General features: G+C 43.3%; 1 protein-coding gene across 2 annotated transcripts; it reads left to right on the forward strand.

Moving 5' to 3' along the window:
- Positions 1-2,622: 2,622 nt before the first annotated feature.
- LOC110499816 (aurora kinase B) lies at positions 2,623-9,311 on the forward strand. 2 transcript variants are annotated; one of them, XM_021576886.2, is made up of 9 exons: positions 2,623-2,930; positions 3,177-3,215; positions 6,175-6,226; positions 6,365-6,413; positions 6,570-6,758; positions 7,015-7,153; positions 7,413-7,561; positions 7,886-8,060; positions 8,259-9,311. In XM_021576886.2, exons 1-9 carry the CDS (start codon positions 2,922-2,924, stop codon positions 8,430-8,432), a joined length of 975 nt encoding a protein of 324 aa, XP_021432561.1. In that variant the 5' UTR covers positions 2,623-2,921; the 3' UTR covers positions 8,433-9,311. The 2 variants fall into 2 exon arrangements, with proteins under 2 accessions (XP_021432561.1, XP_021432555.1); XM_021576880.2 differs by having other exon boundaries at positions 2,644-2,930; positions 6,142-6,226.
- Positions 9,312-14,023: the final 4,712 nt, after the last annotated feature.

Genomic DNA, 14,023 nt, shown 5'->3' on the forward strand with positions numbered 1-14,023 from the left:
TGAAAAGCTGAAATGTCTTGAGTCAATAAGAATTCCACCCCTTTGTTATGGCAAGCCTAAATAAGTTCAGGAGTAAAAATGTGCTTAACAAGTCACATAATAAGTTGCATGGGGTCACTCTGTGTTCAATAATAGTGTTAAACATGATTTTTGAATGACTACCTCACCTCTGTACGCAACACATACAATTAGGGTCCCTCAGTCAAATAGTTAATTTCAAACACCGATTCAACCACAATGACGAGAGAGGTTTTCCGATACCTTGCAATTTTTTAAACAAAAAAATAATAATTTAACTAGGCAAGTCAGTTAAGAACAAATTATTATATACAATGACGGCCTACCCCGGCCAAACTCTTACCCGGCTAACACTGGCCAATTGTGCACCGCCGTAAGGGACTCCCAATCACGGCCGGTTGTGATACAGCCTGGACTCAAACCAGGCTCTGTAGTGATGTCTCTTGCACTGAGATGCAGTGCCTTAGACCGCTGCGCCAGTTGGGAGCCCAACCGTATGTTCTCAACGGACCCAGCAAATCTCTACAGACCAAAGCAGTGTTGTGCTGCCAGATTCTTCAACTTCTACTGCAGTTCCTCTATCTCTAAGAAATTGGTCCTCGATCTTCATCGGGACCATATCCAGTGCTGCAGGCTCAGTGACTGCGCATTAGTCGTGGTGCTGAATGTGAGTATCCTCCTGCTTCACATCGACTGCAAGGGGAGGGGAAGTAGGTCTACCCTTTCTCACACAGGTCTCTGTTTGGCCGGGATGATATCATTCCAATGGAACAAGGTAGGAAGCCTTTCTTGAGGCGTCTGCATCCTCCTACTGCGGTCACCTCTGCAAAGTTGCTCTCAACAATGAGTGCTGCATACTTTATGGTGTTTAATTAACTTTTATTTTTACGAGACATATTTTCCTGACTTCATCCACAGGAAGTGTGAAAACGAACAGTGGAGTTGTACCAATGATGTGCATAAACCCTGGACGACTGATAGGGGGCACTGTATTGAAACCACCTCACAGTCATCTTGGCACTTCTCCTCAGTTGTAAAAAAAATATTTTGGAAGCAATAGTGATTCATTTTTTTATGCCTACATTTGTTTTTGACAAATTAATTATATTACAGACACCTTGATGCATACTTTTAAATTACACCATATATACACAAAAGTATGTGGATACTACAAATTAGTGGATTCGGCTATTTCAGCCACACCAAAAGTATGTGGACACCTGCTCGTCGAACATCATTTCCAAAATCATGGGCATTAATATGGAGTTGCTGAAATAGCTGACTCCACTAATTTGTAGATGTTGGAACATTGCTGCGGGTACTTGCTTCCATTCAGCCAAAAGAGCATTAGTGAGGTCGGGCACTGATGTTGGGCGATTGCGCCTGGCTCTCAGTCGGTGTTCCAATTCATCCCAAAGGTGTTCGATGGAGTTGAGGTCAGGGCTCTGTGCAAGCCAGTCAAGTTCTTCCAGGCCGATCTCAACAAACCATTTCTGTATGGACCTCGCTTTGTGCACGGGAGCATTGAAATGCTGAAACAGGAACGGGCCTTCCCCAAACTGTTGCCACAATGTTGGAAGCACAGAATCGTCCAGAGAATGTCATTGTATGCTGTAGCTTTAAGATGTCCCTTCACTGGAACTAAGAGGCCTAGACAGAGCCATGAAAAACAGCTCCAGACCATTATTCCTCCCCCACCAAACTTTATAGTTGGCACAATGCATTGGGGCAGGTAGCGTTCTCGGGAATCCAACAAACCCAGATTAATCCGTCAGACTGCCAGATGGTGAAGCGTGATTCATCACGCCAGAGAACGTGAGAGTCCAATGGCGGCGAGCTTTACACCACTCCAGCCGGTGCTTTGCATTGCACATGGTGATATTAGGCTTGTGTACAGCAGCTCAGCCATGGAAACCAATTTCATGTCGCTCCCGACAAACAGTTATTGTGCTGACATTGCTTCCAGAGGAAGTTTGAAACTCTGTAGGGGGTTTTGCAACTTCTCACAAAACGTCTCAAAGTTCATAACAAAAAGGCAGACAACTTGGAGATAAGGAATAACTAAATATATTTATTAACTGAAGTAAACTAAATACAATTAACAATGGTGTGTGTAATCAGTAGTGTAAGTGAGTGGTTGCATGCATAAATGTGATAATGAGGGGTGTTAAGGTGCCAAAGCAAACAAACGGCCACAACCAAAATCTAACAGTGTGTCTGCATGGAGTCACCTCAATACCACTCAGTAAGCAATGGACCTGATCGGACAGCTCAGAGCTTCTGCTCTTTTCTGTCCATAAGAAACAAATGGATTGGTGGAAGAGACAGGGCAGGCCAGGAACAAGGAAGGGTGTGGTCAAGCAAGGCATCCCCCGAGGCTAGATGCTCTAAGGTTTTTATCAGAACGGGCGTAGATTAGTTTTGCCTTTTTCTTTTCCCAACATGAGTTTGTGGTGTTTACTTTAAAAAATAAAATAGAAAATAATACAATTAAAATAAAAAACTTCATTAAAATTATAGTTCACAACTGTGCAGGGGGAGACACTTTCATACACACAATTGATTGTATTTTTTCTCCTTTCTCCCCTTTCCTCTCTTCTAGGTCAGTTTCAGCATTATCTGTGGTCCATTTGGCCGGTCATCATACTCGCCTTTTTTTGTGTGGAACTCACCACAACTAGCTAGCTACCACGACACCACAAACATCAACAACAGAAAAACACAGGAAGTAAAACGGAAGCGCGTCACTGCTGGGCTGACCAATCGACGAGGAGTTGTACATTTGATCTAACCAATCACACACAACGGCAGTGGCTTTGAAAGATTGGCGGTCGAAGCGCAAAGAATAGGGTGCCGTTTGGTTTTAAAGTTATTGTACTTCACATATAGCTAAATGCGTCAGTATGATGCAGGTAAGAGTTTAATTATTTATTAAATTACTAAAGTTTCTTCCTATATTACTGTTGTCTCTAGCTAACGAACACTGTAGCTAATAGCTTGCGTTAGCTTTGTTTGAAAAATGGCTTTGGCTAGCTAACATTTGCCAGGGTACTAGCTAGTTAGCTAAAACATTTATCTATGGCCAACGTCAACTTCTGGGCAGTGTCAATGATGACGTTAGCCAACTTAGCTTGTTAAACTATTCAATATCTTTGCAGAATAAGGAGAATTGTGATCCTAAAGGCCTACAAAGACCGGTAAGTTTCGCCACACTGGTCCTGTTTACCTTTATGATTTCCTCCTTTCCTAGCCGAGTTTTCCCAACTCCACGATGTAGCTACATCAATGGAATTGAGTGTCACTAGTTACCACAATCAGTTAAAATGGCAATATCGTGTGAACTAACTTGTTGGTCTTAATATACTGCCCCAGTATCTGTGTGTTAGATATGATGGGTATTACGGTTCTCCTAACTAACGCGCTGGAAGCAACAAACCAAAATCCCATTAGACAGCGCAGCAATCGTTATGTCAAAATACTTACGTTACTCACCAAATATGGAGTTTTGCTGAGCAACTATATTCATTTACTCCCGTTATGGCCGATATGTATACTGAACAAAAATATAAATGTAAGAATTTCAAAGATTTTACCGAGTTAGTGTTCATATAAAAATACATTCATTAGACCTAATCTATGGATTTCACATGACTGGGAATACAGATATGCCTCTGTTGTTAACATACCATAATTTTTATTTAATTTTTTAAAGTAGGGGCATAGTTCAGAAAACCAGTCAGTATCTGGTCTGATGACCATTTGCCTCATGTAGCATAACAGTTGATCACACTGATTATGGCCAGTAGAATGTTATCCCACTCTTCAAATGGCTGTATGAAGTTGCTGGATTTTGGCAGGAACTGGAGCACCATGTTGTACATGTTGATCCAGTGCATCCCAAACATGCTCAGTGGGTGACATATCTGAGTATGCAGGCCATGGAAGAACTGGGACATTTTTAGCTTCCAGGAATTGTGTACAGATCCTTACGACATGGCTGTGTATTATCATGCTGAAACATGAGATGATGGCGACGGATGACTAAATGCAGAGAATCAAGTCTGAGATTAACACAGGTTTATGAGATATATGTTTTGTTCTGAGATTTCAGTCAGGTAACCTCTGAATTTTAAAGCATTTATGTGCTTATTTAAAAAATGTTTTATATAAATTCTTCTGTTAAAGATTTTCATAGAACAAAATGTATAAGATTTCCTAAGCCTCTGCTTACCACAGACTTATTATTTTTGTGAGTAACAAATGTATTTTGACATTAATACGCTTGCAGAGCTGTATGTTGGAATCGGAGCTTCCTTGGCGTTAGATCTCTAACCCACAAGCTAGGGCAGGGTTAGGCATAAGGCTAGCAGTGTGGTTAGGTTTAAATTCCAAATGTTTTTGCGTAATATTCATAATCTCTAACACCACCCCAACATCAACATACTTTTGGTCATGTAGCGTGTAGAACAAAATCATGGGTAATCTGGAGTTGCCCCCCCTGCTGCTTTAACTGCCTCTACTCTTCTGGGAAGGGTTACCACTAGATGTTGGAACATTGCTGCAGGGACTTGCTCCCATTCAGCTACAAGAGCATTAGTGAGGTTGGGCGATTGGGCCTGGCTCGCAGTCGGCATTCCAATTCATCCCAAAGATGTTAGATGGGGTCGAGGTCAGGGCTCTGTGCAGGCGAGTCAAGTTCTTCCACACCGATCTCAACCATCCATTTCTGTATGGACCTCGCTTTGTGCACATGCTGAAACAGGAAAGGGCCTTCCCCAAACTGTTGCCATGAAGTTGGAAGCATAGAATTGTCTAGAATGTCATTGTGCTCTGTAGCATTAAGATTTCCCTTCACTGGAACTAAAGGGCCTAGTCCGAACCATGAAAACGGCCCCAGACAACTCTTCCTCCTCCACCAAACTTAACAAGTTTGCACTACGCATTGTGGCAAGTGGCGGATCTCAGGAGAACGCTAAACAGAAATTTGTCTGATGGACTGCCTGATTGCGAAACTTCATTCATCACTCTAGAGAATCAGTTTCCACTCCTCCAGAGTCCAAGCTTTACACCACTCCAGCCGGCGCTTGGCATTGCGCATGGTGATCCTAGACGTGTGTGCCGTATCTCGGCCATGGAAACCCATTTCCCGACGAACAGTTCTTGTGCTGACGTTATTTCCTGGAGGCAATTTGGATCTCTATATTGAATGTTGCAACCAAGGACTGACGAGTTTTACACGCTTCAGTACTCGGCGGTCCTGTTCCGTTTGCTTGTGTGGCCTACCACTTCACTGCTGAGCCGTTGTTGCTCCTAGACGTTTCGACTTACAATAACAGCACTTACAGTTGACCAGGGCAGCTCTAGCAAAAAATTTGAACTGACTTGTTGGAAAGGTGGCATCCTATGACGGTGCCACGTTGAACGCCAGTGAGCTCTTCAGTACAGGCCCTCCTATTTTCAATGTTTGTCTATGGAGATTGCATGGCGGTGTGTTCGTTTTTATGCACCGGTCAGCCACGTGTGTGGTTGAAATAGCCAAATCCGCTAATTTTGAAGTGGTGTCCACCTAGTTTGTGTGTGTGTTGGGGTGGTGCTGGAGATGATGAATATGGAGTTCAAACATTTCCATTTCCCTTTAAGAAGAAACATTGTAGAAGAAGGCTGAGGTTTATCCATAATTATGACTTTGTGGTAACTAGTGACAACCCTGTAGCTCTGACTACATCGTGTCGCTGTCGGTCGATACTTATAAAATGTACATTCGGAAACCCTTACTGTGTACATAATGTTTGTCCTATGTAGCTTTTTTTGTTGTTTAATTCTTTTTAAATCCATCCTTTTTATTAAAACGTTAATCAAATACAACCACCAACTGTTTCCTCGTATCGACTGTGAGCGACTTGATCTAGTCGGAGGTACTCTGCCAACAGTCGTCGCAACCCAACTCCACCGTGATGTACATCGTGGAGCTGGGAACCCCATCTACTCCATTCCTGGCTAGCTAGTTGCCATAAAATAAAGTTGCCCATTTGGCTGGCTACCATTTTGAATTCATAACTTTGAACCAGTAATGGTGAGCTGGAGGAAATTAGGTTTAATCCAGGATGTTTTTCTACCTGATAGATGGCAACTTCAATGGTTTCTGTGGGTCCACAGAGAGTTCAAATACCCTCTGCCCCAGAGACTACAGACAAAAACGCAATTACAGGTACATTTCTATAGCTACCATTCTGTCTGATGTGCCATCTGAAACTGTATAGAAACACATCACACCACTTTTAATGGTGCTAACAATGTACCAAATATGTTTTTTGCTCTATTCTGAATCCCCATGATGTCACAACAGGTCCTAGGAGAGAACCTGTCACCTCTTCCTCCGGTGCCGCTCCGGCAAAGTAAGTATTCTGTCCAGTAATATCGTCACCTCACCCTGATGTTGTGCATTTGGAATTTGTTTTAGAAGGGTCAATTCGCCTTAGCATTTTTAGGTTTTATAAACTAGATGTGTCATGAAGGTGTGGTTTTACAACTGCTACGTCTCTCCTCATCAGGAAATTCACCATCCATGACTTTGACATCGGGCGGCCCCTGGGCAAGGGCAAGTTTGGGAACGTGTACGTTGCGCGGGATAAGAAGCTGAATTTCATTGTGGCACTGAAAGTGCTCTTCAAGTCTCAGATGGAGAAGGAAGGCGTGGAGCACCAGCTCCGAAGAGAGATTGAGATTCAGTCCCATCTTAGGTCACTAGTACCCTGATTTTGTAATTTCTCAACTTTTTGGATCTAGCCTAGTGGGGGTATAGGTTTAATATAGTGATTTCTCTGCGGGAAATGTTTTGACTTGTTGGTTAACACCAACCTCATGAAATATACTTCAGTAAGCGGATTTCAGCTGGCGTTTAGAAACTGACCAGTAGTCCCTTTATAATTCAGGGTGTATTATTTTCTCAGGTTGGGGAAGGTAGATTTAAATCATTCCTTCCTCCTGTTCCTTTAGACACCCCAACATCCTGCGCTTCTACAACTACTTCCATGACCACTCAAGGGTCTTTCTGATCCTGGAATACGCCCCACGGGGTGAGATGTACAAAGAGCTGCAGAAATGTGGTCGCTTCGATGACCAGCGCACTGCTACGGTAAGAGAAGTTGGCATTTTATTGTTGCATAGACAAGCTAATTAATCTATTCTGAATAATCAGTATCTGTTGCTTCTTTCACCCAAGACCTCCAATCATAGCATTTGGTTGTTAGATAGTATATTTGTAATAATAAAGTAATCATTTGGTCTGATAATGGTAGCTACGTTTTGGCATTGATTTAAGTTGGCATTACTTTATTTGCATTTGAATTGCAACGTGGAAGTAAGTCATGTCCAATATCTGTGTCCTTTTTTAGTACATGGAGGAGTTGGCTGATGCGCTGCAGTACTGCCATGAGAGGAAGGTGATACACCGTGACATCAAGCCTGAGAACCTGTTACTGGGTCTCCGTGGGGAGCTGAAGATAGCAGACTTCGGCTGGTCTGTCCATGCCCCATCCTTAAGGTGAGCGAACCCTGAACTGAACCCTCTATAGCCTCATATGTTTGCTTCACAACTAAATACTGTCCATTTGTATGTTTGAGACTACATTACCATCAGATTGTACAGAATCACTGATCTACAAATCACCTTGCTGCATCCCAAATAACTACTTGTTTATGTAGTTATTTGGAGATTCTGTACCCTGCCTAGCTCAAACTGATCTCCTCAAATACACTGAATGTCATGAATTCACTGGGTTTTTCTTCATCTTGACTGTCTATTTGTAGACATGTTGCCATTAGGAAAACCTTGTCACTTATCTAGCTGCTGTCTTACCCCCTCTAGGCGCCGCACAATGTGTGGAACGCTGGACTACCTGCCCCCAGAGATGATTGAGGGGAAGATCCACGATGAGAAGGTGGACCTCTGGTCCATCGGGGTGCTCTGCTACGAGTGCCTTGTTGGAAACCCCCCATTTGAAACTGCCAGCCACTCCGACACGTACAAACGCATCACAAAGGTTTGCATTTTTTTTTTATCGTAAATTACTTGTATATCCAATAGTAATATTATCCCTAATTCAAGTGTAATCGCTCGAGTAGATCCATTGTGATTTCTGACTAACATCTGTTTAAATAGAATAGGCATACATGTAGTAGTTAGATATTCACCCAAGGCACAGCTTTTAAACGGTGATAAATGACCTCCCATCTCTCAGGTTGACCTGCAGTTCCCCAAGGTGGTGTCTGATGGTGCTCGGGACCTGGTCTCTAAGCTGCTCCGCCACAGTCCCTCTATGCGGCTCCCCCTGCAGAGCGTCATCAACCACCCCTGGGTGAAAAGCAACTCCCGACGGGTCCTACCTGTCGTCTTTGCTCCCAAGAAACCCTAACTGTCCAATGTTCCAGCCTGTCTACACTGACACGAAACCCCTAAACCACCATAGACCTACATATTCATATGTTTATAGGTAATTGAATATTCATGTCTATAAATAATTGAACACCACCCAGTACGTTCCAGCCTGCCTTCTACCTGGGTGGAGGACTGACTCTTACCCTGCTGATTGGGAGTTTCCAACTTTCAGGGGTTTCACTTTCTTTCTTTTTTACTTACCCGGACAACCTTCATCCACAATTTTAGTTTCACTCGCAGATATAGATGGATCTGTTAAGCTGGGACAACCAAAGGACAATAGACTACTCTCATTTTAATTTACATTCAGCCCCAGAACAATTCAAGGGCGCCCTCTACTGTGTGAGATTATTTCTTGCGTTTCTTTAAATAGATTTTATAAATGTACTTTGTCTTTGGTTTCCTTTCTCCTTTTTTTTCTCTTTTCAACATACCTTTTTATACAGCCTGCATGAAACATCCTCTACAACGCTTATTCTTTGTGTTCCTTTTGCAACTGTTTTGAAATAAATATGGCATTGGGTGCTTCACAGGATGATGCCAAATTGATTTATGGAAAAGAGTGGCAAGTATCAATTAAGGTTATGAATGAAGTAGTGGGTGAAATTCCATGTCTTACCACCCTTGTTCCAGCTGATGTCAGTGTTGTTCTGTGGTCCACTGGGACTATCATTATCCTCAGTCCTGCAAATGATTCCTGTCATGGGGTGACTGTTTTTGTCTGGGAACTGCATGACTGCCGGGGGTGTATCTGAGATGGCCATAGCCCTGGTCAAAAGGAGTGCTGTCTATAGTGAATGGATTTGTTACACAGACCGGGACACCGACAGGAAGATAAGGATAACTCTTAATACATTGTAAAGCATGGCTGGGACTGTAATAAATACACTGAGTAATTCTACTGTCTGGTAACACCGGTCTGGCTGTCGCGATAACAGAATAATGGAGGCTATGAAGTGAATGCGATGCTCATTGAAAGAGATTTTATTTTATTCAGACCCCGAGCCCAACCAAAGCACACACTTCATCCCCCAGCCAGTATCCAGTGAGAGGTCATATGTTAAAGGCCATTTGGGAGATTCAGTTAAAAGCAACCCCAGGGCGCCACTGGCACGTTCTATACCGTGTGAATGGACCCATGTTTAAGCCCTCTTTTAGCTTGACCTATAACCCCATTCTGTTATTGTATGTCTAGGAAAATATCAGTTCTCTCCATGAACCTAGTAATCTAACAGGTGTGCAAGTTATTTTTCTATAGCTGGAGGTAAGGCTCTTCTGGTGTCTTTTCCCATCCATACTGCTGGTCTGGAGGACTCGCAGCTCTCTAACGAGGCACTTGACTTTAAATCCAAAGCTTTCATAAAACTTGATATTACTTTACAATTTCCATCTCAGGTACAGTATTTCTGCCTAAATTTCAATGAAATGAATAGTACCACGTTGGTTGAATGACCACAGCCTCAGTCTTTGACTAGCTGAAAGTGTGGCAATGCATCATACAGGCATCTGTAAATGAGCCGTGATACAGTGTGAAACTAAAAAAAATGACAAATGGGCGGCACCTCGAAGCCAGAATTTGATCGAGAGGAAATTACCGGTTTTATAAGCTCAATAGAAATGTATGCAGATCTGTTTTAAAAAAAAACGTGTTATAAGAACTCCCGTTTGTATTACATGCTTGAATATGAAGTTAACGTATACATTGACCATTTATTTATACTTCTTGCTTTAGGAGTACCCTAATGTATTTGCTCTCTTTTACTACAATGGGAGTGGCCCAAATTAATTTGACAAAGTCAAATCTGCTGCCTTTTATCCAATGATTACTGACCTCAATAAGTCTAGTCGTGTGTGTGTGTCTGTCTCCCAGTTTTCAGCAAGACCATTTGGTTGGTTTGTGTGTGAGGAGAGGGGGAAATAGAAGATAAATGAAGTCTCATTATCTCTTCTGGGAGCTTTAGAGACTCTGAGGACATACACAGTAATCACTCATCCTGTCAGTGGGTCTGAAGCTCACAGTCACACACCATCACTATCACAGTCACACAGCTAGACCTTCACAGTCACATACACCGTCACTCTCACAGTCACACGGCTACACCATCACTATCACAGCCACACAGCTACACCTTCAGTCGTTCAACCATCGAGTAAAAAGAACTGTAACAAAACAGGAGGAAATGGTCCTTGAGCTGAGCTGTGGCTGCAGCATTGTAGCGAGGAGACTACATGGTGGGAGATGATGTCAGATGTAATTCTCCCTACAGATGTCTCTGCTACAGGTGAAGTGAGGCAGCAGCGGACTGTGAAATTACATTTTAAATTACAGATGAGGGCTGTACTCTGCTGGGCCGTGCAGTCAATGCACAGAGGCCATATTGCTCTGATGGGGGTAATAAAGGAAACCATTGCCTGGCCCAAGGGCAGATAGACCTCCAGGGTGTATTCCAATGATGTATATAAACATGTATGTTTATGGGTGTATTCGCTGTGGCTGAGTGGATACAGGAGATTCCACAGTGGAGGTCAGCCATTGGTGAAGGGAAAGGAGAGATTTGGAGAAGATTGCAACTAAATGTGTTTCTGAGTGAGGGGGGGGGGGGGGGGGGGGGGGTTGGACCATAGAAATATAATCTTATTCTAGTTTTGTGAATTGGACACCACAATCTGAGCTCTCAGTAATAAAGCGTGTTGTCTAGAGCTTGTCCTATAAGGTTGACAAAACCTTACATCTGCTACTGGCAGTGATGGAATGCTATCAGGATTAATATGGCGCCCACTGAAGCAGAACATGTGGTCACACAGGGGTCAATAGCATTCTGAGGAGAACTCCATGATGTTGTGGAGGTGCCCTATAGACTGGAAACACCACACCAACCACCTCCTGTCCATTACGAACGTATGCCTGACTGCTGTGGAAATCATGACAGTGTCCTCTCACATCATGAACCTCCCTTCAGTCTTAAATGTCTCTAGGTGTATGAGAGAGTTATTTGTTGCGTCATCTCTACTGAATACTGACCAGTAGGTGTTAATCACTGAAAGAGGAAAATAATGTTGTTTTTTGTTGATACCACACATTAAAAGTGAATTGACACAGCCTGTAATATCCATTGGCTCTGTAGTTGGGTTCACTTCTTACAGATGACTGAATTGCTACGTGTTCTTTGTTGATGCCACACATTAATAACTGACAAACCCCAGAATATCAATTGGCCTGTCTGTATTTGTGTTCACTTCTTCTTCTGGTTAGCATCTGCAGGGTTTGAGTGTGTGGCAGAATGCGTATTAAATGGCACTGATAGACAGTCAGCACCCAGTCCACAGACATTAAACAAGCTGGTTCACCTAATCAGGACTGTCAGGGGAGAAAATTCATTACAGGTGCCTAGACATAGACAGATAGATGACAGATGCATAGAAGACAGGCTGAGATGGGCCTTTTAGTCTGTTGATGAATGAGTGGAAGTGATGGGGGACTTGATGTCCTGCCTAATACAGCAACTGAGCCACATCGTGGGGGGACAAACATTTGAAAATGGCTCAGAGAGATGAAGGGATCTGGAATATTCATGTTCCTATTTGTCAAATATGTTGTATTTAATTGCCTTGAAAAACATAAATGTTTATGAAAAACAAAGGGTGCGGACATAAAGCTAGGGTTCAAATCAAATAAAAAAAATCTAATCAAATGTATTTGTCACATACACATGGTTAGCAGATGTTAATGCGAGTGTAGCGAAATGCTTGTGCTTCTAGTTCCGACAATGCAGTAATAACCAACGAGTAATCTAACCTAACAATTCCAAAACTACTACCTTATACACACAAGTGTAAAGGGATAAAGAATATGTAGATAAAGATATATGAATGAGTGATGGTACAGAACGGCATAGGCAAGATACAGTAGATGGTATTGAGTACAGTATATACATATGAGATGAGTATGTAAACAAAGTGGCATAGTTTAAAGTGGCTAGTGATACATGTATTACATAAAGATGCAGTAGATGATAGAGTACAGTATATATATATATATATATATATATATATATATATATATATATATATATACATATGAGATTAATAATGTAGGGTATGTAAACATTATATTAAGTAGCATTGTTTAAAGTGGCTAGTGATATATTTTCCATCAATTTCCATCAATTCCCATTATTAAAGTGGCTGGAGTTGAGTCAGTGTGTTGGCAGCAGCCACTCTATGTTAGTGGTGGCTCTTTAACAGTCTGATGGCATTGAGATAGAAGCTGTTTTTCAGTCTCTCGGTCCCAGCTTTGATGCACCTGTGAACAGGCAGTGGCTCGGGTGGGTGTTGTCCTTGATTATCTTTATGGCCTTCCTGTGACATCGGGTGGTGTAGGTGTCCTGGAGGGCAGGTAGTTTGCACCCGGTGAGGCGTTGTGCAGACCTCACTACCCTCTGGAGAGCCTTACGGTTGTGGGCAGAGCAGTTGCCGTACCAGGCGGTGATACAGCCCAACAGGATGCTCTCGATTGTGCATCTGTAGAAGTTTGTGAGTGCTTTTGGTGACAAGCCGAATTTCTTCAGCCTCCTGAGGTTGAAGAGGCGCTGCTAGCCCTTCTTCACGATGCTGTCTGTGTGGGTGGACCAATTCAGTTTGTCTGTGATGTGTACGCCGAGGAACTTAAAACGTACTACCCTCTCCACTACTGTCCCATCGATGTGGATAGGGGGGTGCTCCCTCTGCACGGTTAGCGTTATGGCTACGGCTATGGTTGAGCCGGGGTGTGGACATAAATCTAGGGTTACAGTTAGCGTTATGGCTAGGGTTATGGTTAGCGTTATGGTTGAGCCGGGGTGTGGACATAAATCTAGGGTTATGGTTAGCGTTATGGTTGAGCCGGGGTGTGGACATAAGTCTAGGGTTACGGTTAGCGTTATGGTTGAGCCGGGGTGTGGACATAAATCTAGGGTTACGGTTAGCGTTATGGTTGAGCCGGGGTGTGGACATGGCTAGGGTTACGGTTAGCGTTATGGTTGAGCCGGGGTGTGGACATGGCTAGGGTTACGGGTAGCGTTATGGTTGAGCCGGGGTGTGGACATAAATCTAGGGTTACGGTTAGCGTTATGATTGAGCCGGGGTGTGGACATGGCTAGGGCTACGGTTAGCGTTATGGTTGCGCCGGGGTGTGGACATGGCTAGGGTTACGGTTAGCGTTATGGTTGAGCCGGGCTGTGGACATGGCTAGGGTTACGGTTAGCGTTATGGTTGAGCCGGGGTGTGGACATGGCTAGGGTTACGGTTAGCGTTATGGTTGCGCCGGGGTGTGGACATAAAGCTAGGGTTACGGTTAGCGTTATGGCTAGGGTTATGGTTGAGCCGGGGTGTGGACATAAATCTAGGGTTACGGTTAGCGTTATGGTTAGCGTTATGGTTGAGCCGGGGTGTGGACATAAATCTAGGGTTACGGTTAGGGTTATGGTTGAGCCGGGGTGTGGACATAAAGCTAGGGTTACGGTTAGGGTTATGGTTGAGCCGGGGTGTGGACATAAATCTAGGGTTATGGTTAGCGTTATGGTTGAGCCG

This window comes from Oncorhynchus mykiss, chromosome 2 (genome assembly GCF_013265735.2).
Source record: "Oncorhynchus mykiss isolate Arlee chromosome 2, USDA_OmykA_1.1, whole genome shotgun sequence".
NCBI classification, from domain to species: Eukaryota; Metazoa; Chordata; class Actinopteri; order Salmoniformes; family Salmonidae; genus Oncorhynchus; species Oncorhynchus mykiss.

Excerpts from the sequence above, each read along its gene's own strand:
- LOC110499816 (XM_021576880.2), top strand. Across the intron at positions 3,216-6,141 it reads CTAAAGGCCTACAAAGACCG|ATGGCAACTTCAATGGTTTC; the intron begins GTAAGTTTCGCC and ends TCTACCTGATAG. Across the intron at positions 8,061-8,258 it reads CGTACAAACGCATCACAAAG|GTTGACCTGCAGTTCCCCAA; the intron begins GTTTGCATTTTT and ends CCCATCTCTCAG.